This window comes from Chanodichthys erythropterus, chromosome 9 (assembly GCF_024489055.1).
Source record: "Chanodichthys erythropterus isolate Z2021 chromosome 9, ASM2448905v1, whole genome shotgun sequence".
Taxonomy (NCBI): Eukaryota; Metazoa; Chordata; class Actinopteri; order Cypriniformes; family Xenocyprididae; genus Chanodichthys; species Chanodichthys erythropterus.
The window spans coordinates 28,741,539-28,763,438 of NC_090229.1; the positions used below are offsets into that span (position 1 = coordinate 28,741,539).

Consider the following 21,900-nt stretch of genomic DNA (forward strand, 5'->3'; position numbering starts at 1 on the left):
GGACTGGAGCTCTATGCCCTTTACCAATCCAGCCACGGGCCCATCCATCTGGCCCATCAAGACTCACTCTCATTTCATCAGTCCATAAAACCTTAGAAAAATCAGTCTTGAGATATTTCTTGGCCCAGTCTTGACGTTTCAGCTTGTGGGTCTTGTTCAGTGGTGGTCGACTTTCTGCCTTTCTTACCTTGGCCATGTCTCTGAGTATTGCACACCTTGTGCTTTTGGGCACTCCAGTGATGTTGCAGCTCTGAAATATGGCCAAACTGGTGGCAAGTGGCATCTTGGCAGCTGCACGCTTGACTTTTCTCAGTTCACGGGCAGTTATTTTGCGCCTTGGTTTTTCCACACGCTTCTTGCGACCCTGTTGACTATTTTGAATGAAACGCTTGATTGTTCGATGATCACGCTTCAGAAGCTTGGCTATTTTAAGACTGCTCCATCCCTCTGCAATATATCTCACTATTTTTGACTTTTCTGAGCCTGTCAAGTCCTTCTTTTGACCCATTTTGCCAAAGGAAAGGAAGTTGCCTAATAATTATGCACACCTGATATAGGGTGTTGATGTCATTAGACCACACCCCTTCTCATTACAGAGATGCACATCACCTAATATGCTTAATTGGTAGTAGGCTTTCCAGCCTATACAGCTTGGAGTAAGACAACATGCATAACGAGGATGATGTGGTCAAAATACTCATTTGCCTAATAATTCTGCACTCCCTGTAAATATTTAGAATTTTGTTTTGTATTTTCCATTTTCATTTTAGTTATGGGGCTTTCACACTGGGCTCGCTTGCCGCGGTCCGAGGCCGGACGCGATTGTTCCTGGTGCCCCCCGCAGAGTTGGTCTGGTTTCACACTCAAATCAATTCTATCGAACCCTGGTGTGTTTGTGTTCATCTTGTGTCATCACAGACGTGCACGGCACATGATAGAAAACAGAGCGCAGGTCAATAAATTGTGTTTTTTATTAATGTGATGCTATTATGGTCAGCAGAGTAAACGACACTTGTGCTTACTGTATGTGTGTCACATGTAGATGGTTTTCCACTGTTTGCAAGCAGCCTATTTTGAGGAGACAGCTGATTACCATTCATTTGCCACTCTGATTGCACTCACAAAGTCTGAATACACTGCAGGCTCACTCCTGCTTGAATCCAAGGTAAATCATCAACACTATCATCTCTTACATGTGTTTTATTTAGGTATATACATTACAATCAGTGAAAACGCATGCGCAGGTTACTGAACAAGTGCGCACCCAAGTCCATGTTGCTTTCATATTCACGCGAACCGCGGCACAGTTCGAGTGTAACTGAACTCAGACCACCTCCTTCAGGTAGTCTCGGGTTCGGTACCCCGGTGCACACCTGGGTTTGCGTGACAGCTTTCATATTAGAGATGTTTCATGTGAACCGTGCCCTGTTTCGAACTAAACTGCCAGTGTGAAAGCCCCCTTAGTCATTGTATGGAAAAGAGCTGCTTGGACATTCTGCCTCAAATCTCCTTTTGTGCTTCAGGATAGCAAGAAAATATTATTGGTTTGGAACAACACAGGGGAGTCAGTTAATTTTCATTTGTGGGTGTACTATTGCATGAAAAAAATATTTCAACACAAATATACATTAGTAGAATCTTAGAGGACTAAACAGGAAATAATGACTGCAGTGTGAACCACATCTACATCTGTAATGTTACAATACCACACTAGACCCCGATCTGTTCACTCCAGTCATCTCACTCTACACTCACCTACTTTGCTGATTTCATGCTCTACTAATCAGACACACAGAGAGAGAAATACGCCTATTCTTCATACCAGAGGGAGTGGGTCTACAATATGCTGCACATGTGAACTTCATATAAAAGGTAAGTGACATATTAGCTGAAGTTTGCCAACCAATAACTCATGTGCACATACAATGCCCTCAATATGCTGAAATTTGTGGAACTGTAAAAGTCCAAATGCATGAATTTTGGGGCAAGGATTTATGTAATAAATCAGTTAACAAAGAGAGCCAAAAATGGCTCATTCATACCCGGCTTACAGCCTATTAGTTTTCTTTTTTGGCCATGGACCACATAGACTGATCCGTCTGAACAGGGTTTTATTAAAATGGTAGTATATGCAGGAAATGGGAACACATTAATACATATCCATATCCTTAATTTTAAGAGCCAAGAGACCCCCTTAATTTCAAACTTTTAAGAAAAAAGTATTTCTTAATACTTTCTTCCAATTATGGCAAAAAAAAACTACTTCTGGAGGGTATTCCAGAAAGCAAGGCTAACTTACCATCAAACATACCCTGAACTCTCGGTTGATTAACTCAAACCTTGCTTACTCGAGGTATGCTGGTTCCACAAACGCGTTCGGGAGTAAGTTCAGCCAACCCAGAGTATGTTCCCGGTTAACACACAAGATATCTTTTTTTGTTTAATGGCGATTTACATAACCTACATAGTGCACATCGCCACCTATTAGGTGGTTGTGCAATCATTTTTTCAATCTTTTTATAATAAGTAAAAAGTAATAATAAGTAATCTTTATTCACTGAGAATAAGAATTACATTGTTTGTTTGATGCTAATTATTTAATAAGATATTGCATATGCATTTTATTATAAAAATTATAGCATCAAAAACATCCTGTTACAAAAAGGATAAAAAGATGAATATATTAGAATTGAAGAAATATTTAAAAATTACTGCTTTATAATAGTGCTCTATTAAATTATAATATATATATATACACACATATACATACATACACACAGTACAGTCCAAAAGTTTGGAACCACTAAGATTTTTTTATGTTTTTAAAAGAAGTTTGGTCTGCTCACCAAGGCTACATTTATTTAATTAAAAATACAGTAAAAACAGTAATATTGTGAAATATTATTACAATTTAAAATAACTGTTTTCTATTTGAATATATTTCACAAAGTAATTTATTCCTGTGATGGCAAAGCTGAATTTTCAGCATCATTACTCCAGTCTTCAGTGTCACATGATCCTTCAGAAATCATTCTAATATGCTGATCTGCTGCTCAAGAAACATTTAATGTGTACAATTGTACAAAATATTTGTGTACAATATTTTTTTCAGGATTATTTGATGAATAGAAAGTTCAAAAGAACAGTGTTTATCTGAAATCTAATCTTTTGTAACATTATAAATGTCTTTACTGCCACTTTTGATTGATTTAATGCATCCTTGCTGAATAAAAGTATTCATTTCTTTAATTTCTTTAAAAAAAAATAAAAATAAAAATTCTTACTGACCCCAAACTTTTGAACAGTAGTGTATAATGCTACAGAAGCTTTGTATTTCAGATAAATGCTGTTCTTTTGAACTTTCTATTCATCAAGGAATCCTGAAAAAAAAGTACACAACTGTTTTCAACATTGAAAATAATCATAAATGTTTATTGAGCAGCAAATCAGCATATTAGAATGATTTCTGAAGGATCATGTGACACTGAAGACTGGAGTAACGATGCTGAAAATTCAGCTTTGCATCACAGGAACAAATTACTTTGTCAAATATATTTAAATAGTACACAGTGATTTTAAATTGTAATAATATTTCACAATATTACTGTTTTTTACTGTTTTGTTTTATTAAATAAATGTAGCCTTGGTGAGCAGACGAAACTTTTTAAAAATATTAAAAATCTTAGTGGTTCCAAACTTTTGGACTGTACTGTATATATAATATAATATAATATAATATAATATAATATAATATAATATAATATAATATAATATAATATAATATAATATAATATAATATAATATAATATAATATAATGTAATATGGCTACTTACCCTGAAAGTTACCTCCATTTATGGAAACGAAAGTTGAGGTTATCCACTTTCTTACTCTTAAACATACCCAGGTATGTCTCATAACCTGCTTTCTGGAATACCCCCCTGGTTAGTCCCCTGGGTCCCAAAGAACTGTTTATGTCATGTGAGTTCTGCAGGGAAAAGCTTTTGCTTTTTAGCCATCATACCCAAGTTGAGTGTTCAACCTTAAATGAAATGCCAAATCCTGCATAACACTGACAAACCAGGAAAATAGGTCACTGAAAGTAAAGAGTCCTATGTCCAGACAAAACATCAGAGTATGCAAACTATCCATCTGTAATACCACAAGGATATGAATCACACAGGGAAGACAATGCTTCTGATCATTCAACAGAAGAAGGTCAAAGTAAAACATCCCTAGGCTGGTTGTATAACAGCTAAATGACTGTCTTCTCAATGCTTGATTGTTACTTGGACAAAATCCCTCTATGGAAAAAAGCACTTCAGGAAGCAAATGACAAGTTCAGTAATTCTTAGTGTTTCTGAACTGGTGAGTCATGAACCAAAATTAGGTTGTACATCTGTTCTGATAGGGCCACAATAAACAAAAACCAACAATGCTAAATTCAAATAACAAAATGCAACTATCCATATAATCAGACCTAGTTGAAATTACCAAATGAACAGGCTTTACAAATTTTAAAAGGAAAGACAAAATGCATTTTGATAACTCTGATGTCAAGGTTATGCGTCTACTGTCTGTCAAGTCAAATTCTATGGTATTTAAGTGATGTGACGTGTAGCCAAGTATAGTATCCCATACACAATTTTTAAACTGCATTTCACCTATCCAAGGGCACACACACACACACACACACACACACACACACACAGCAGTGGGCAGCCGCTTTTGCTGCGGCACCTGGGGATTTAGGTGCCTTACTCAATGGCACCTCATTTGTGGGTAATGAGAATGGAAGAGAGCGCTGTTCATTCACTCCCCCCACCTACATTTCCTGCCAACACTGAGACTCGAACCTGTATCTTTTGGGTCACAAGTCCGACTCTCTAGCCATTAGGCCACAACTGCTCCACTTTATCAACAAATTCATATGCCCTCACCTTCAAAAACGACAAAACTACTCAAGGTAAGAAGAAATATGACCCAGACTACATTTAACTTGCTTCAATTATAAACATGGTTTGTGTCGACCGGAAAATTATTGGTTGCCGAGTTAATCAAACGACTGCAATTTAAGAGGCATTTAGACAACAAATACTCATACCTACAACATTATGAATAATTTAACTAATTCTAAAAATGATATAACTTTAAAATGTATTTAATTTAGTATAATAGTGTTGAGTCACCACTTGATGTCAAATGCAAAGTCTGGATCCTGAAACAATTAATTGCGACCCAATAACAAATATCACTGAGGGGAAAAAAAGCTTGTTTCATGTAGCAATTCCTCAATACCTTATTATTTCTATATCTTTCTCCTGACTGACCTCTCTGAGCTGTTGCATTTCCATCTTAAGGGCTTCATGTTCTTCTTCCAGCTGGCTGTGTTTGGTCTTCAGAGCAGCGCTCTCCTCCAGAACAGCCAGGCCGTACCGTGCAGCCTGTAACTTCTCCTCATTGGCCTCCTGGAGTTCTGCCGTCAGTCTCTCCACCTCTGCTTCAAGCCCTCCTCCTCCGACCCCCTCCACCTCTCCATCACTCTCCTCCAGCATCCTCTGCCCAACCTCACGTTCCGGCCGAGAACAGATACGTCACTCCTGTCTCGTCATCCTTGAAGTGAGTAAGAAGACATATGGACTGTAGTTAAGGCCAGTTCACACCTAGAATGATACTTGTAACTGTAATGATAAATATTAGCATCCACACCAATGTGTTTATAAGCGTGCTCTGCAGTCATGTCTGCCATTTCAAACGTGTGAGCTCTTTAAACTCGGTGGATTCTCTTTGGCTGTTAATGTTTTTATTCATCAGCTAAAAAAAAAATTGTTTCTGAAAGTGACTCCATTGATATCATTACTCTGTGTTGATGTTGTATTTCATATTCTCATAAAATTAGAACGACTTAAATCTTTGTAATAATTAGGTTTGTTTTTGAAAGAAGTCTCTTATGTTCAACAAAATTGCATTTATTTAATCAAAAATACAGTAAAAAGAAAGTAATACTGCAAAATATTATTACAAAAAGTTTGGGGTCAGTAAGAATTGTATGTTTTTTTTGTTTGTTTGTTTGTTCTTTCAAGTCTCACAAAGGTGATACCCCAAAATTGGTGGTAGTGTAAGAAAATGTATTTAATACTTTTATTCAGCAATGATGCATTAAATTGACAGTAAAGACATTTTTAATGTAAAAAAAATTATATTTAAAAAAAATGCTGTTCATTGAATTTTCTATTCATTGAAGAATCCTGAAAGAATTAAGCAGTATAAACCGTTTTCAGCATTTATAAGAAACATTATTAAAAATTGAGCACCATATCAGCATATTAGAACAATTTCTGAAGGATCATGTGACACTAAAGACTGGAGTAATGATGCTGAAAATTCAGCTTTGCCATCACAGAAATAAATCACATTAGAAACAGTTATTTTAAATTAATTAGTTTTAAATGTTTTTACTCTATTTTGATCAAATAAATGTAGCCTTGGTGGTCTTCTTTCAAATTTTTTTTTTTGTTTTTTAATTGTAATTATACAGAACTTTTGATCTGTAGCATATTATATATTAGTATATATCATTACCCAATGGCAATCACTTTGGTGATCACCATTCTGACCTTTCTCTTGGTCCCCATCCACTCTTATTGCATTGAAAAAGAGCAGCTTTGGCATTCTGCTAAACATCTCCTTTTCTGTGCCACAGAAGAAAGTAGTGTTGGTTTGGAACAACATGATGACAGCTAAATCATTTTTGGGTGAGCTATCACTATCATATTTACGAATGCGTATTACTATTAGTCCTAACGTAATGAACCAATAAGCTTCTTCAAAACCAACTGCACAGCTCAAAGACTTCAGATTTAACATTATTATGAGATTATCATAGCTGTTAATCTGACATTCAATGAGATGGTTTGCCACCAGAGCAGCAGGACACAGCCGAGTGAGATTTGCTCTAGCAGCTTAAAAGACTTTTACACTTTCACTCCAGCGAGCTGTGCGTCTAATGACATCATGGTTTTACGTGGATTACTGAACGGACAGCTGAGCATACGTCATCGTTTACTAAACATCATGTTCTCTCAAACCTGCATGACTTTCTTTCTACTGTGAAACAGTCCGAGTCATTACTCACTTTAATGGTGGCGGAAAAGTCATTTCTGAGTGAACTGCCCCTTTAACATCATCCAATATGTCTGTGTAAACCGAGTGCTTCAAAACAAACACTGACAGTTCCTCCTTCCTCAAATATTAACAAAAACAGTGACGAATTATGGATTTAGGCTCAGGTTGTCAAAAAGCGCGATATATGGTTACTTACAGACATTTTTTTTAGTTCAGGAAGTATGTTTAATGCATTTTATTATACATCATTGTAATAGGCGAATTAGGTTGGTCAGGGTACGAAAGCTCATTGTTAGTAATAATAGGTTGTTTTCTAAACCTTCAGGTTTTTTTACAAGGTGACTTTGAAATTATCAAAACATTAACTAGTTTGTCAATAGTTTGAGGTAGCCACGGTGCTAACATATAAAAATATTAGTTTTCTTGGATTTAGCTAAAGGTTACAAAACATTTTTTCCTGTCATTATAAAAGTAGCAAATGTTCCCTAAAAATGTCCAACCGTCCATTTATTGAAGTATCAGTATAAGCTCAATACATCCGCCTTATGGCTTCATTTGCTACAAGGTTAGCCGAGGAGAAATTGTCAGCTGGAGCCGGCTAAGAGATGAGAATGTCGCTTTTAATCGTCTCTTACCTTTAGATTTGGTTGACAGAATCATGCAGTAAACGGATGAAACATGAATTTGAGCTCGAAGGAGATCAGCCCTTTCCTTGCGCGCGCTCCAGAAGTCAGCCGTTTGAATGAATGCACGAGCACAACTCTGAAGAGCAGCTCAACAGCCAATGACGCGCGTCCACTTCCGCCTGTCTTAAAGCGCACGCTCACGCAGCTTCAGTGAACATGCTAGAGCGGATGTGGTTCTGCAGCTGAATATAAGATTAAGTTGTCACGTAGGATACAATCGTGAAAGCTTTAAACGAATATTTGTTTTACTCAGTTTTCCTTATTGGGTGTCTTAAATTAAGTACTGTCACATCCATCAAAGTACCAGTAAGTTAAATCTAGGCCTCCCTACCACTGGCACTGATAAACTGCTCTGGCAACGAAGGCCACAAAAATGTCTAGCTTTTTGTCATCATTCCTCAAATATCTGTCTAAAAATGAGATGTTATTCATACATTGTTCATGCAACCAAATAGTCAACATTTATCAAAATTGACCATTCTTATTTTTTTATGGAATATTGCAGTAGTCTATTTATCATAAATTATTTTCTGTGCATATCACTGTTATTTTTTAATGCAACCTTGTAAACTTTAATAATAATAATAATAATAATAATAATAATAATAATAATAATAAACTTCCCCTCTCTCTTGCAGTGAAGCCTCTTACATATAGGACTAAAAGGAATTGATAATATCAGTGATGCCCTCTGTGTGTCACTTTCCAGTACACCAAAACGACATCTGGTGGTTGAGATTGGTAAGTGCAAACAGATATTCACTACATAGCCTCCAAGTGTGGGTATATCTGCAGGTTGGAGGAGTAATGAGCGTAATGAAAGATCTCACATGAGCTGAATAGCGACAGCAAGTGTCAAGTACCAATTGTGATGGCTTCATCATATTAGCTAGTGCATATCAGTGTGGCATCCAGCAGCATAAGTTCACTTAATTTGATATATATATATAAATATAGATGTAATTTCAGTAGTGCCAACTGCTATACGGCAGCTGCTATGCAAGTTTTAGCTCCAGCTCTGAGGCCAAATATGTGGGTATCTAACATTGTGTTTTATGTCTAACTTATGTTTTAGCTACACTGGGCAGTTCCACAGGCATCTGCTGGGCAGCTGCTAGCTTAAATAAGATGCCAGTTTTCATGATTGGTTATCCTCCCCAACTATACTGAATGTCATAATACTGCAAAGTATTATTGTGCAGGTTAGCTTATCATCTTTAGTGAGGATTAAACGTGCTAGTCCTTCAAATATGACTAACCAACAAGTTCTATCTTACAATCCGTTCCACATCACTGAAACACCTTAAAATATTGAGCCCAAGGAAGATAAAATGCAAAATAGAGGAAGATGTAAAAGATGATGACGTCCATGTGTGGAGCTTCCCAGGAGGGAATTTCAGGGAAAGAGGCTGGGCATTGCCCATTACTGTGGGAAACCAAGTTTTAGGCTTCCACACTGCCCCTAAGTTTAAAGGTTAAGGGTCATCCAGTAGCTGCCCTTACAAACAAACCAAGAACGTCAGTATCATGCATGACAGAGATGTTGTTATTAATGTAAATGTAAGACCACACATATAAAATAAAAATAAAATAATACTTTTTTGACAGTAAAGACATTCATAATGTTACAAAATATTTATATTTCAAATAAATGCTGTTCTTTTGAACGTTCTATTCTATGTGCTATTTAAGCAGCACAACAGTTTAAAAAATAAAAGTTACTTGAGCAGCAAATCTGCATATTGTAATGATTTCTGAAGATCATGTGACACTGAAGACTGGAGTAATGATGCTGAGAATTCAGCTTTTACATCACATGTATAAATTACATATTAAATATAATACATTTTAAATAATAATAGTAGTTCACCGTATTACTGTTATTACACAGTATTACACCGTACTTACTGTAGGCTATTGTTGATCAAATAAATGCAACCTTGGTGAGTAGCTATAACATAAAAAAAAAATCTTATCAACCCCAAACATTTGAATGGTAGTGTGTATGTATAATGAGATATCACATTAATCAGTGATTATTTAATTATTGCATTTATAAAATGGTTACCACACAATACAAATATTAAAGCCAAAACTATGTATCAATGCAACTTTCATGAAGTGAAGTTTCACTAAAGTCTTCCTTCCGCCAGAAAAAATAGTGCCTGACCGTCAACAGCAACAGAAGTCACATTATTACAGCATTAGATGGCAGCAAAGACTGTCTTCATGAGTGTGTCAGTCAGTAGTGAAGACTTTTACATTGAAAAGACTGAATTGTTTAAAAGACTTTAAAAGACGCAACTGACAAATGCTTTGACTAGTGCTGTCAGTCACGGAAAAACCCCTTAACTATTAAAAGGACAAGATAATACAACAGACATTCAAACAGATTTTTTTTAAATTATATTTTAATATATATATATATATATATATATATATATATATATATATATATATATATATATATATATATATATATATATAATTTAAAAAAAATCAGTATATATGTAATATATATATATATATATATATATATATATATATATATATATATATATATATATTTTTTTTTTTTTTTTTTTATCAATCCGTTACAACATTTTTATCCATACATCCACAACCTTCAGGCCCACTCAAATATGATTTTATTAATTGAAGTGGTCTTAAATCACTGTGTGTGATGTGTTCCCCTGGACCGAGAGGTCACTCTGTTCAGGGACCATTTATCAGAAGGGGGGGTGAAGGGAGAGAGGAAGCTAGAGGTTTGTGTCAAGGTCAGAACAGAGCATTGGAGAAAAAGTATAAAAACACTGGAAGGAGGAAAGTCTCTCAAATAAAGCACAGCAAAAGAGGAGTGAAGTTTGTGGAGTCGGGGCATTAGATGTGTACCACATAGTTACACCGATTATTAAAGTGATTCGATCCATCTGTAAGAATGAACGTGCACTGCTTGACTCTTGTAGTTCTGTCACTCTCAGCAACCAGCGCACAGGCCTTATGGAGGTAAGTGAACACACTCTGTGGAGAGGGTATTCCTTCTTGACAGTATTTGCAGTTCTTTTTCTGTATCGTATAAGCTTATGTAAACCAAAATGTCTACTTCATCATGTTTTACTAAAATAATACAGAGGAAAGAAGTCATAAAGGGAACCATTACAAAAAATGGAGGGGTCTATGGACCCCCAGGGGGCCGTAAGAGCCCAGCTAACAATAATATGTTGTAAAAACGTTTTGCTAGCGTTATAATTAATTAATGAAAACATTATTTCTGCATGTTCTTTAAACTTTCAAAATGTCCAGTTTTTTAAATGTTTAAAAAAATGTCTTGGTTATAAGAACATTAAGGGAACATTCCATTTTATCATTTTGCAAACATTATGGGAATGTTAATTTCAATGTTCTCTGAACTTTCTGAAACAAGTAGTAACATTTAAAAAAGTTAGACAAAAAAACAAATAAAACATTTCAGAAAAAAAAAGGTTCCATGAATGATGTTTTTGTGCTAACGTTCTGAGAACATTAGCTATTAAAGACCAGATAACTTTAAACGCACATTCTATTAATGTTACTGGAATAATGTTTGGTAATAACTATGTGAGAACCTTGCCAAAGCATTAGCCAATGTTATCTGTTATCTGGGAGGCTGCTAGGGGATCTGTGGAAAACTTGTGGGAAAAGAAACACTGTCAACTTAATTCAAAGTAATTTTTTCCCCCATGCAGGTAATATTTAAATAATTTGCTTTGACTTAAATACAACGACAACATCAAAACCAATTATTTAATTTGAAAATATATAGCTGCCTCTATATTTTATGAAAGAAGTCATTTGAAAAGGATCATCATATTTGGTGGCCTTTGGCATAAAAAAATAAAATAAAACAAAACCTCAAAATAATCTGGCATTAAACATTTATTTTATCTCAAATGTTTAAATCAACATAAAATATATGCTTAATATCTGTTGTAAATTTAATATTTTTTATATATATATATTTGACAATATCTAAATAATGTGAATTTATTTAGATATAAATACACTCATCAGTCACTTTATTAGGTACACCTAGCTAGTACCGTGTTGGACCTTCAGAACTGCCTTAATTCTTCATCGCATTGATTCAACAAGGTGCTGGAAACATTACTCAGAGATTTTGGTCTATATTGACTTGATAGCATCTTGCTGCAGATTTGTCGGCTGCATATCCATGATGCAAATCTTCCATTCCACCACATCTCAAATGTATTGGACTGAGATCTGGTGACTGTGGAGGCCATTGCGTATAGGGTGAATTCAGGTGGGACACTTTTTCGCAGGCATCTCAATGGCAAAAAGTGTCCCAATCAACCTGAATTCAGCCCTATAGGAGTTCACTGCAGTGAACTCATCATCATGTTCAGGAAACCAGTTTGAGATGATTTGAGCTTTGTGACAAGGAGCGTTATTATCCTGCTGGATGTAGCCATCAGAAAATGGATACACGGTCAGCAGCAATACTCAGGCAGGCTGTGGCATTTAAGCGATGCTAAGTTGGCACTAAGAGGCCCAAAGTGTGCCAAGGAAATATCCTCCACACCATTACACCACTGCCAGCCTGAACTGTTTTACAAGGCAGACTGAATTCATGCTTTCATGTTGTTTATACCAAATTCTGCCCCTAACATCTGAATTTTCTATCAGCTTGAACCAGTTTTGCCATTCTCCTCTGACATCTGGCATCAACAAGGCAATTTCACCCACAAAACTGCCACTCACTGGATATTTTACTCAAACCAACATCCACGCCCTCACTTAAATCATCTTTCTTCCCCATTCCGATGCTCAGTTTGATTCAACAGATTGTCTTCTTCTTCTTCTTCTTCTTCTTTTTTTCTTGCTTTACGGCAGATCGCAGAAATTTAAGTGCATTACCACCACCTATCGCACAAAAAGACAGATTGTCTTGATAATGTCTACTGGCCTAAATGCATTGAGGTTGCTGCCATGTGATTGGCTGATTAGATATTTGCGTTTATGAGCAGTTGAGCAGGTGTACCTAATAAAGTGGCCAGTGAGTGTACATACAAATGGGCAAAATATATAAGGAAAACTATAAAATGTATTGAAAATAGGCTATATTTATATAAAATATATTTTAAATCTGTATTAATTTTGAAATGTTACAAAACATATACAAAAATATCTGTCTTTGCATTATAGGAAGTATCTTTTTTAAATTATTTAAAAGCTAACTTCATCTTAAAATCAGTTCAAATGATAAATGCACTCTGTGTCCCATAATTGCTGTTTTATTAGTTGTAAAAAATAATAAATGTAACACGAGACACTTCTCTCTTCACTTCTCAGGGTAAAACTGAAGAAAATGCCATCCATAAGAGAAACCCTCAAGGAGATGGATGTCACACCAGATCAAGTGTTTTCTGAGATTATGCCAAAATATGATGAACCGTCACCCACTAATGGCACAGCTCCAACACCTCTGATCAACTACTTAGATGTAAATCAGAGTTAAAAATGGAAAAGATCCACAATTTTGAGCATGTTTTATAACTGTAATTCTACTGTCTATGTCTCTCTTGTTTTTCAGACTCAATACTTTGGTGAGATTAGTATTGGTTCACCAGCTCAGATGTTCAATGTTGTGTTTGACACGGGTTCTGCCAACCTCTGGGTTCCCTCACATAGCTGTTCTCCTTTATACACAGCCTGCTGTGAGTGATTTGCTTAAAGCGTATAAATCTAAAGTCATTGTATTATCTAGCTCTACTTTTTACAATGAAAAGCAAAACCTGCATTTTTGTCCTACAGCTCAGTCTTCCTTTCTCTATATGTCTCTTAGTCACACACAACAGGTATGATGCTTCCAAATCCCACACGCATATTTATAACGGCACAGGATTCTCCATCCAGTATGCTTCTGGAAACGTCCGGGGATTTCTGAGTGAGGACGTGGTTATAGTGAGTAACAAAAACATTCATTTATGAATGTAAATCATTGGGAATGTTAAGAAATTAGTTTAAAGGGAATATCTTTATGAAAAAAGCTAAATTCATGAGATGTATAGATGAATTCTATTATAATAAAATTAGTAACATTCAATGGAAAACCAGAACCATAATTTGCACACAGTACTTGACTGAGCTGTTTGACCCTTGACCTCTAACATCTTTAGGTGGGTGGTATCCCGGTGGTGCAGGTTTTTGCAGAGGCCACAGCTCTTCCTGCGATCCCGTTCATCTTTGCCAAGTTTGACGGAGTGTTGGGGATGGGCTATCCAGATGCAGCCATTGATGGAATTACACCTGTGTTTGATCGCATCATGTCTCAACATGTTCTAAAAGAGAATGTTTTCTCTGTGTACTACAGCAGGTGAGCATCAGCATTTCTTAGGCTAAGCAAAGGGGGACATCAGGCAAAGTTGGGCAAGTATATGTCACGATTAAATACCTTGTCATTTTTATTGCCACAAGAGCTGTGCACGGCTGTGATTCGGCTGTAGGTAATCACAGCATGCTGATATACAGCCATATCGCACGGCTACTAGTGTAATATTGCATTTATACAACAGTTTGATGGCACAAGTGTGAAAATAAATAAGAAACAACAACGGATTGTCTTGTGAGGAACTACTTCCTTCCGCCATGGATTCAAATCTCAAGTTTACAGTTTAACAGTTGAGCCTCCCAAGCCTCCGTTACTAATTCTAAATGTCAATCTAGAACTAGTAACGAAGGATCGTTGAGTCGCTTCATAAAACTCACTGTAATATGTAGAGTATTATGAGAGAGAGATCAACTAAGCGAGTGCATCTAGCTGATATTCTTCAGGTCAATCATAATCACAAAATCAGTTTAAATGTCCACTGAGGAAAGCGATATCTTTGTCTTTGTCCTTTTAACATTTAAGAGGATTTCTCATGACAGCCTTAGTCAATGCATTTGTCAGTTGTCTTGTAAGATGATGTTTAAAGTAAAAACAATGCCCTTGTTTCAGTCCATTTCAATATAAAAGTCTTTGCAACTGACTGACTCATTCATAAAATCTTTACTGCCATCTTATGGTATATTAATGTAACTTTCACTGAAATCGAAATCAATAACGGACTCTCCCAATACCAAAAAAATATGGCATGTTATTTATAAAAAATATGATTTATTGCACAATAATATTTAAATTAACAATAGCCATTATAACAGTATAAGAATTAAAATAGGAAATAAACGCAAGCAAACCGTTCAGTCAAACATACAAAAGCAGCGCTCTAGCTAGTACAGGATTTAATTTCAATGTAAATATATGAAACTTTATTAATTTTATTAATTTCTTTTATTAATTTATTAATTAATATATTATGAATTAATATAGCCTTTAAGCCAAATCTATTAGCTCTGGAACAAGTAATAGATTAATAGTAACAAAGATTGCCCATTTGATATACCCAAAATTAATTGTACCTAATGTTTAAACACTATCTCTACATCAGAGCCAGTGGCAAATTCCCAAAGGGACTGGCCGAGATGAAGCTGTTCTCTGCGGGTACATGAGTGCTGAACAGTCGGTGACGGCCTGGAGCTCGCATCTCCGAAAGCGTCTAAACAAATTTTTAAATAGGTGCAATGTTTACATATAAATCACATATCTGAGGTCTAAACAATTACATTCACGCCTAAAAAACTCTTAAAACTACATTCCGTTACAAAATAACAGTAGTATCTATAAAAATATGGAGAGTTTGGTCATCCACCATGACATTCGCTGTGAGAATGCTGACAGCGGAGTGATTCAAGCGGTGAAACGGTTCCCGTGGCGACGATGGTAGAATATCGCGTGGCTGGAAAGACCTCTCAGCTAATCAGAAGCTGCATCTGAATTGACATTTATATATATATACAGACAGTTTATTGCAGCTCAAAAGTGGCATTTACACTGAAATTACAATTGCATTAATAACGCCATGAGTTTTAAATAGGTATGAAAGTTCTGTCATCATTTACTCTCCCTCATGTGGTTTCAATCCTGTATGGCTTCCTTTCTTCTGTGTAACAGTAAAGGAGATAATCTGAGAAATGTCAAATTTGCATACAATGGAAAGCTAACAGTTTGGTTACCAACATTCTTCAGAATATCTTATGCTGTCACTGTACATTGTACAGTGTAATAATTTTGTATTTAAATAATACAGTTGCAAGCCCACCTGTTACTAGTGCATATCTTTGTATGTATATGTATCTATAAGGGACCCAACACACATCCCTGGTGGAGAGCTGGTGCTGGGGGGCACAGACCCGAATTACTACACTGGATCTTTCAACTATATGAATACCAAAGAGGAAGGCAAGTGGGAGGTCATCATGAAGGGGTAAGAATGTTATCATCATCAATTTTAAAGAACAATAATGATTTCTTGCTATTTAGCTTTTTCTGCCATTCTACATGTGCTTTACATCACGGTTTTCACAAATACGCCTGGTTGTAATAGATATCCTTTATCAGTTTATACAAGGTTTCCGGTAGCCATCCGTTTTTAATTTTGAACAGAATCTCAAACCATTTCCAGAAAGGTAATCAATCCTTGCTCTGTGTCCTTTAAAGGAATAGCCGACCCAAAATTCAATCATACGCCCATCCTTATGTTGTACCAAATCCATATGACTTTTCTTTTTAATCCTTGGAACACAAGAATCGAATGACAGTGCTGGTTGTCCTTTTCCATGCAATTGTGATAATGGAGCTTTAAAGCTCAAAAGCCTAAAAAAGACACAAAAAGCACAATAAAAGTATCACAGAAGTATCCGTATAACTTGTGCATTATATTTCAAGCCAATAATAACACATAATAATACACTCTAAAAAAATGCTGGGTTAAAAACAACCCAAGTTGGGTTGAAAATGGACAAACCCAGCGATTGGGTTGTTTTAACCCAGCGGTTGGGTTAAATGTTTGCCCAACCTGCTGGGTCGTTTTATTTAAACCAACTATTGTTTAAAAATTGATATATGGCTAGCTTAAAATGAACCCAAAATAGTTGGGAAATTAAAAAAACAGATGCAATTAGAGACAACAATAATAGACAAAAGGTGAATGTTTATTAATAAGTTTTAATATTTTATTAATATAAATGTAATAGTTTAATAGTTTATTAATATAAATGTATTAATAAGCAATTTAATAAATGTTTATTGTTTAATAATTATTCATTGAACATTAATAAATGTTCATTTCCAACATACTTTGGGTTCATTTTAATTAAGCAATACAGTAATTTTTAATCAATAGTTGAGTTAAATAAAACTACCCAGCAGGTTGGGCAAACATTTAACCCTAGCACTGGGTTAAAACAACCCAATTGCTGGGTTTGTCCATTTTCAACCCAACTTGGGTTATTTTTAGAGTGTGGATTTAAGCCTCCCCAAAAGTGGGTAAACTACCTAATTATACAGGCATCTTTGTGGTTAAAGTGATTTTTTGGCAAATAATGAATTACAGTCTCTTTTTTTGTTTAATTACCACAGTAACACTTTGTTCCTCTGCAGAGTGTCTGTGGGGGCAGATATGCTGTTTTGCATGGACGGCTGTTCTGCTGTGATTGATACAGGCTCCTCCTACATCACAGGCCCCGCCTCCTCCATTTCCATTCTGATGAAAACAATCGGGGCCATTGAACTGGCAGAAGGAGGGGTACGTTTTGGTTAGCTGACCTTACGGAGATTCCTTCAAAATCTGTCCTTGTTTAAAAAGGCATGAATATAATCTGTTAATAATAAGAAAATGGGTTTAAGAGATTAAGCTATTGAAAGATGAAATTATTTTTTTCCAAACCAAAAAGATGAATCCAGTGCTTAGCAATAGAAACTACGGAAACTGAAGAAGCCAAAATTTAAGCTTTGAAAACAATATTATGAAAAATCTAAATCTCAGCAGTAGTGGCAAACATTCAAAACATACATTGAATGTAACAACAGCTATAAAATAAACGTGTTCCAGTTGTACACAAACAGAGCACATTATGCATGATGGACCTCAGCAATGGCAATTCATTATAAGTTAGTAGACAAATGATGATAAAAACCTACAATTTCACACTGCAAACCAATTGCAGTGTGGATGATTGATCATGCACAGATATATGAAACATGGCATCCCGTATACATCTCATATACAAAAGCTATTGTGAAACTTCTTCTATAGCCAATGCGAGATTTTGAGCATTAAAACCTGTTTCTTATTGTTCTGCTTCCTTTTCCTGTTGCACAACTCTATGGGAACAGCTGCTTTGCTCTATAATTTTGGCTGTGTCTCATAAATAATGTCTGAAGAGCAATTGGAATGATTGAAAGCTGATTTTTTTTTTCATCGCCGATGTGGTTAATGATATTTAATGTGTAAAATGTGTGTGTTTCTTTCCTTTCAAGCGTGAAGTTTTGTGTCATTTCAGTTTTGCAAAATGATGCAGGATTGTTGTCTTTGTGTGGTTTTAAAGCTATCATTCATTCTCTCTCTTGCTCTGTTTACAGTATACTGTGAGCTGTAATCTGGTCAAGTTGTTGCCCACTGTGGCTTTTCATCTTGGTGGTCAGGAATATTCTCTCACAGATGAAGACTATATTCTCTGGGTGAGGACTTTATTTTAAATAAAGGGTTGCCTATTAACTAACATGTCACATTTGGTGGTGCTAATGTTAGAATAAATGATCAAAGGCTTTAATTTTCTCCTCATGTACACTGACTTGAGATGCAGACAGTTATATCAGTAGCCTGATAAAGCTTATTTAATTATGGAGAGGGTTGCCTCATGACCAGATGTTACTTATTCTTAGTAACCTTATGTTATTGTTCCGATTTGCTTGTGGAATAAATGTATCATGGTTGACTATCATGCCTTTTGTGGGAAGCCTAAAGCTGGGTTCACAATGTACAATTTTGGGCTCAAATTGGCTGTCTGAGACAAATGTTAAGAATCCTAAAAGATTCCTCTGATCCCAAGCCAAAATCAGAAGTCAAGTTTTACCTCCAACTAAATTGAATGAATGACAACTGAGGTCCCACAGTGTGGCTTACAGCGGGGATCATGTTCGTACAGTCTGACAATCAACAGTCGTAAAGGACTGTTATAAATCGTACAGTGTGCACCCGGCTTTATCCACACCACTAGGTGTTAGTAGAAGCAAAATCCCTTTAAGGCAAGTAATTTCACTTGGTAGCCAGCTTTAAAATGCCTCTCTGGCAGCCATTTCGGTTATGCAAAATCATCAAACATCAAATTTTCAAAAGCTGTTCACCAAGCTTGCTATTATACTTCACATTTGAAATTACAAATGAAATCTGACAATAACTGTCTCATAAATGTTGATTTTTAAATGTTCAGATTATGACAAAAATCAGCATTTTGCAGGCTGGAGCAGTCAATGCACATGTGCGGTCATAAACGCAAGTCTCAGCACGCTGCCCGTTTCTATAGAGTGCATTAGTGCCCGTCCCTTTTACCAATATACCATTGATTAAAGGGTTAGTTCACCCATAAATGAAAATTCTGTAATTAATTATTCACAATCATGTCGTTCCACACCCGTAAGACCTTTGTTCATCTTCAGAACACAAATTAAGATATTCTTTATGAAATCCGAGAGACATCTGACTCATCCATAGACAGCAATTTAACCACCACCACTTTCAAGGTCCAGAAAGGTAAAAACATTGTTAAAATAGTTCATGTGACTGCAGTGATTCAACCTTAAGTGACAAGAATAACTTTTGTGCGCAAAAACAAAACAAATATAACGACTTTATTCAACAATATCTTCTCTTTTGTGTCATTCTTCTACGCTGTTTATGTTCAGTGCATCCAGGTTTTATGTCAGAAGGCCTATATTCCTGTGATGCTGACACAGGAGCCAGAAAATGAGTCGGTGTTCTGACGTAGAACCTGGAAACGCTGAACAGTGTCTACAACACTGACAGTGTAGGAGGTCTTACGGGTTTGGAACAACATGACGGTGAGTAATTAATGAGAGAATTTTCATTTTTGGATCAACTAAGCCTTTAAGTAAGCAATAAGGTACGAGAGGCTGTGCTGTATCATGAATAAGTCTGAATTATTCATGATACAGCACTAGCTTTGAGTATGTTATTGCTTATATAAAGCGGTTACCATACAATACACACATTTAAGGGATAGTTCACCCAAAAATGAAAATGTGATGTTTATCTGCTTACCCCCAGCGCATCCAAGATGTATGTGACTTTGTTTCTTCAGTACGAACACAAATGATGATTTTTAACTGCAACCATTGCCGTCTGTCAGTCAAATAATGGGAGTGAATGGGAACCCTATCAATAAGAGTCAAATAAACATGCACAGACAAATCCAAATTAAACCCTGCGGCTCGTGACGACACACTGATGTCCTAAAACTTGAAACGATCGGTTTGTGTGAGAAACTGAACAGCATTTATATAACTTTTTACCTCTAAAACACCATTATGTCCAACTGCGTTCAGCATTCGCTTAGTTATGTCTGATCGTGCTCTGACAACGGCAGTGATGTCTCGCGCTTATACTTCAATGAGTGATAGACATTACTTCTGTTGTCAGAGCGCGATCAGACCTCACTAAGCGAATGCTGAACGCAGTTGGACATAGTGGTGTTTCAAAAGGTAAAAATTATATAAATACTGTTCGGTTTCTCGCACAAACCAATTGTTTTGTGTCAATCTCTTTCTCACAATACTCCGCTACTCAATACATAGTCATAGCCATTGACCAGCTATTGACCAATCAGAATCAAGGACAGGAACTAACCATTTTATAACAAGTTGTATTTCTTTGCAGCATTACTGTGTAAATGTGATGTTGACCTGGTGCCATGAAAATAAAACAAAAAACAAAAAAAAAACTCCCTTGCCTCACATGATTGTTTCTCTCAGATGATGTTTTACTGGGACACAGCAGAAAGAGAGTCTAGAGGTGCCCTAAATTCACTTAAGCTTTGACTGAAGTGTTGTTTTCATTATTGCTGACTCTGTACTACACTGTCAATCTGGCATTTCATTTAGCATTAAAGTCTGGAATCGATTTCACTAATTGGAATGACTTTTTTCATTGAATTTAAAATGCCTCATGTTGCATTTGCATGTGGTTTTCCAGATGACTTCTAAAGTGCAGCATCTGTTTCGAGATTCATCGGTCTATTTTACAGCTATATGGACTTGCATTAGCTTTTCTAATGTCTCTTTTTCTTCTCCTTACAGCAGTCAGAGTTCGGGGAGGACATCTGCACTGTCACATTCAAAGCGTTGGATGTGCCGCCCCCTACTGGTCCCATCTGGATACTGGGTGCAAACTTCATAGCTCGATACTATACAGAGTTTGATCGGGGAAACAATCGCATTGGCTTTGCTCGAGCAGTCTGACAAACCTGGGTTTTCTGCTATCCTAAAATCTTATTTCTATCACATATACACAACAACATATTGGCTACATGATCCGTCACATTAATAGCAGATAACCTAAGTTAAAGATTTGTGAAATACTTGTTATGGGAATAATATCATTTAAAAGGATATCCTTAAGTACGAACTGAATGTAATGTTTTCGGACTCACACTTGCATGTTTTTTACAATTCAATTAATATAGTTTAAATTTATAATAAATGCAATTAATTTAAGAGTATTTTGTTGACGCACAGTAGTGGAATTAAAGGGATAGTTCACCCAAAAATGAAAATTATCCCATGATTTACTCACCCTCAAGCCATGGTGTATATGAATATCTTCTTTCAGATGAACACAATCAGAGATATATTTAAAAATATCCTGGCTCTACCAAGCTTCAAAATGGTAGTGAAGGGGGGGCCTGTTTTGAAGCCCCAAAAAACTGCATCAATCCATCGTAAATATAATCTATACAGCTCCAGGTGGTTAATAAAGACCTTCTGAAGCAAAGCAAAGCAATGTTTTTTTTTTTTTTTTTTATAATATAATATAATATAATATAATATATATAATATAATATATTTATTTTTTTATAATAAATCTATATCCATATTTAAAACTTTATTAAGTATAATAACTAGCTTCCATCTTCCGC

General features: G+C 35.9%; 2 protein-coding genes across 5 annotated transcripts in view; one reads left to right on the forward strand and one right to left on the reverse strand.

Annotated features, from left to right (window-relative positions):
• Nucleotides 1-7,896, reverse strand: part of zgc:162200 (uncharacterized protein LOC558638 homolog) — a 27,636-nt gene extending 19,740 nt beyond the window's left edge. Inside the window, exons 1-2 of the mRNA XM_067395242.1 lie at nucleotides 7,759-7,896; nucleotides 5,329-5,611 (exon numbers count right to left, since the gene is read on the reverse strand). Coding sequence (XP_067251343.1) covers nucleotides 5,329-5,553 — 225 coding nt within the window. The 5' untranslated portion in view covers nucleotides 5,554-5,611; nucleotides 7,759-7,896. The remainder of the gene's footprint in view (nucleotides 1-5,328; nucleotides 5,612-7,758) is intronic.
• ren (renin) lies at nucleotides 6,717-21,548 on the forward strand. Of its 4 annotated transcripts, none has more exons than XM_067395246.1 (10): nucleotides 6,717-6,753; nucleotides 8,448-8,550; nucleotides 13,159-13,309; nucleotides 13,400-13,523; nucleotides 13,652-13,770; nucleotides 13,986-14,182; nucleotides 16,050-16,172; nucleotides 17,348-17,492; nucleotides 18,329-18,427; nucleotides 21,062-21,548. In XM_067395246.1, exons 3-10 carry the CDS (start codon nucleotides 13,175-13,177, stop codon nucleotides 21,221-21,223), a joined length of 1,104 nt encoding a protein of 367 aa, XP_067251347.1. In that variant the 5' UTR covers nucleotides 6,717-6,753; nucleotides 8,448-8,550; nucleotides 13,159-13,174; the 3' UTR covers nucleotides 21,224-21,548. The 4 variants fall into 4 exon arrangements, with proteins under 4 accessions (XP_067251347.1, XP_067251348.1, XP_067251344.1 ...); XM_067395247.1 differs by lacking the exon at nucleotides 6,717-6,753 and adding an exon at nucleotides 8,046-8,115; XM_067395243.1 differs by lacking the exons at nucleotides 6,717-6,753; nucleotides 8,448-8,550 and adding an exon at nucleotides 10,663-10,815.
• The last annotated feature ends 352 nt before the right edge of the window (nucleotides 21,549-21,900 follow it).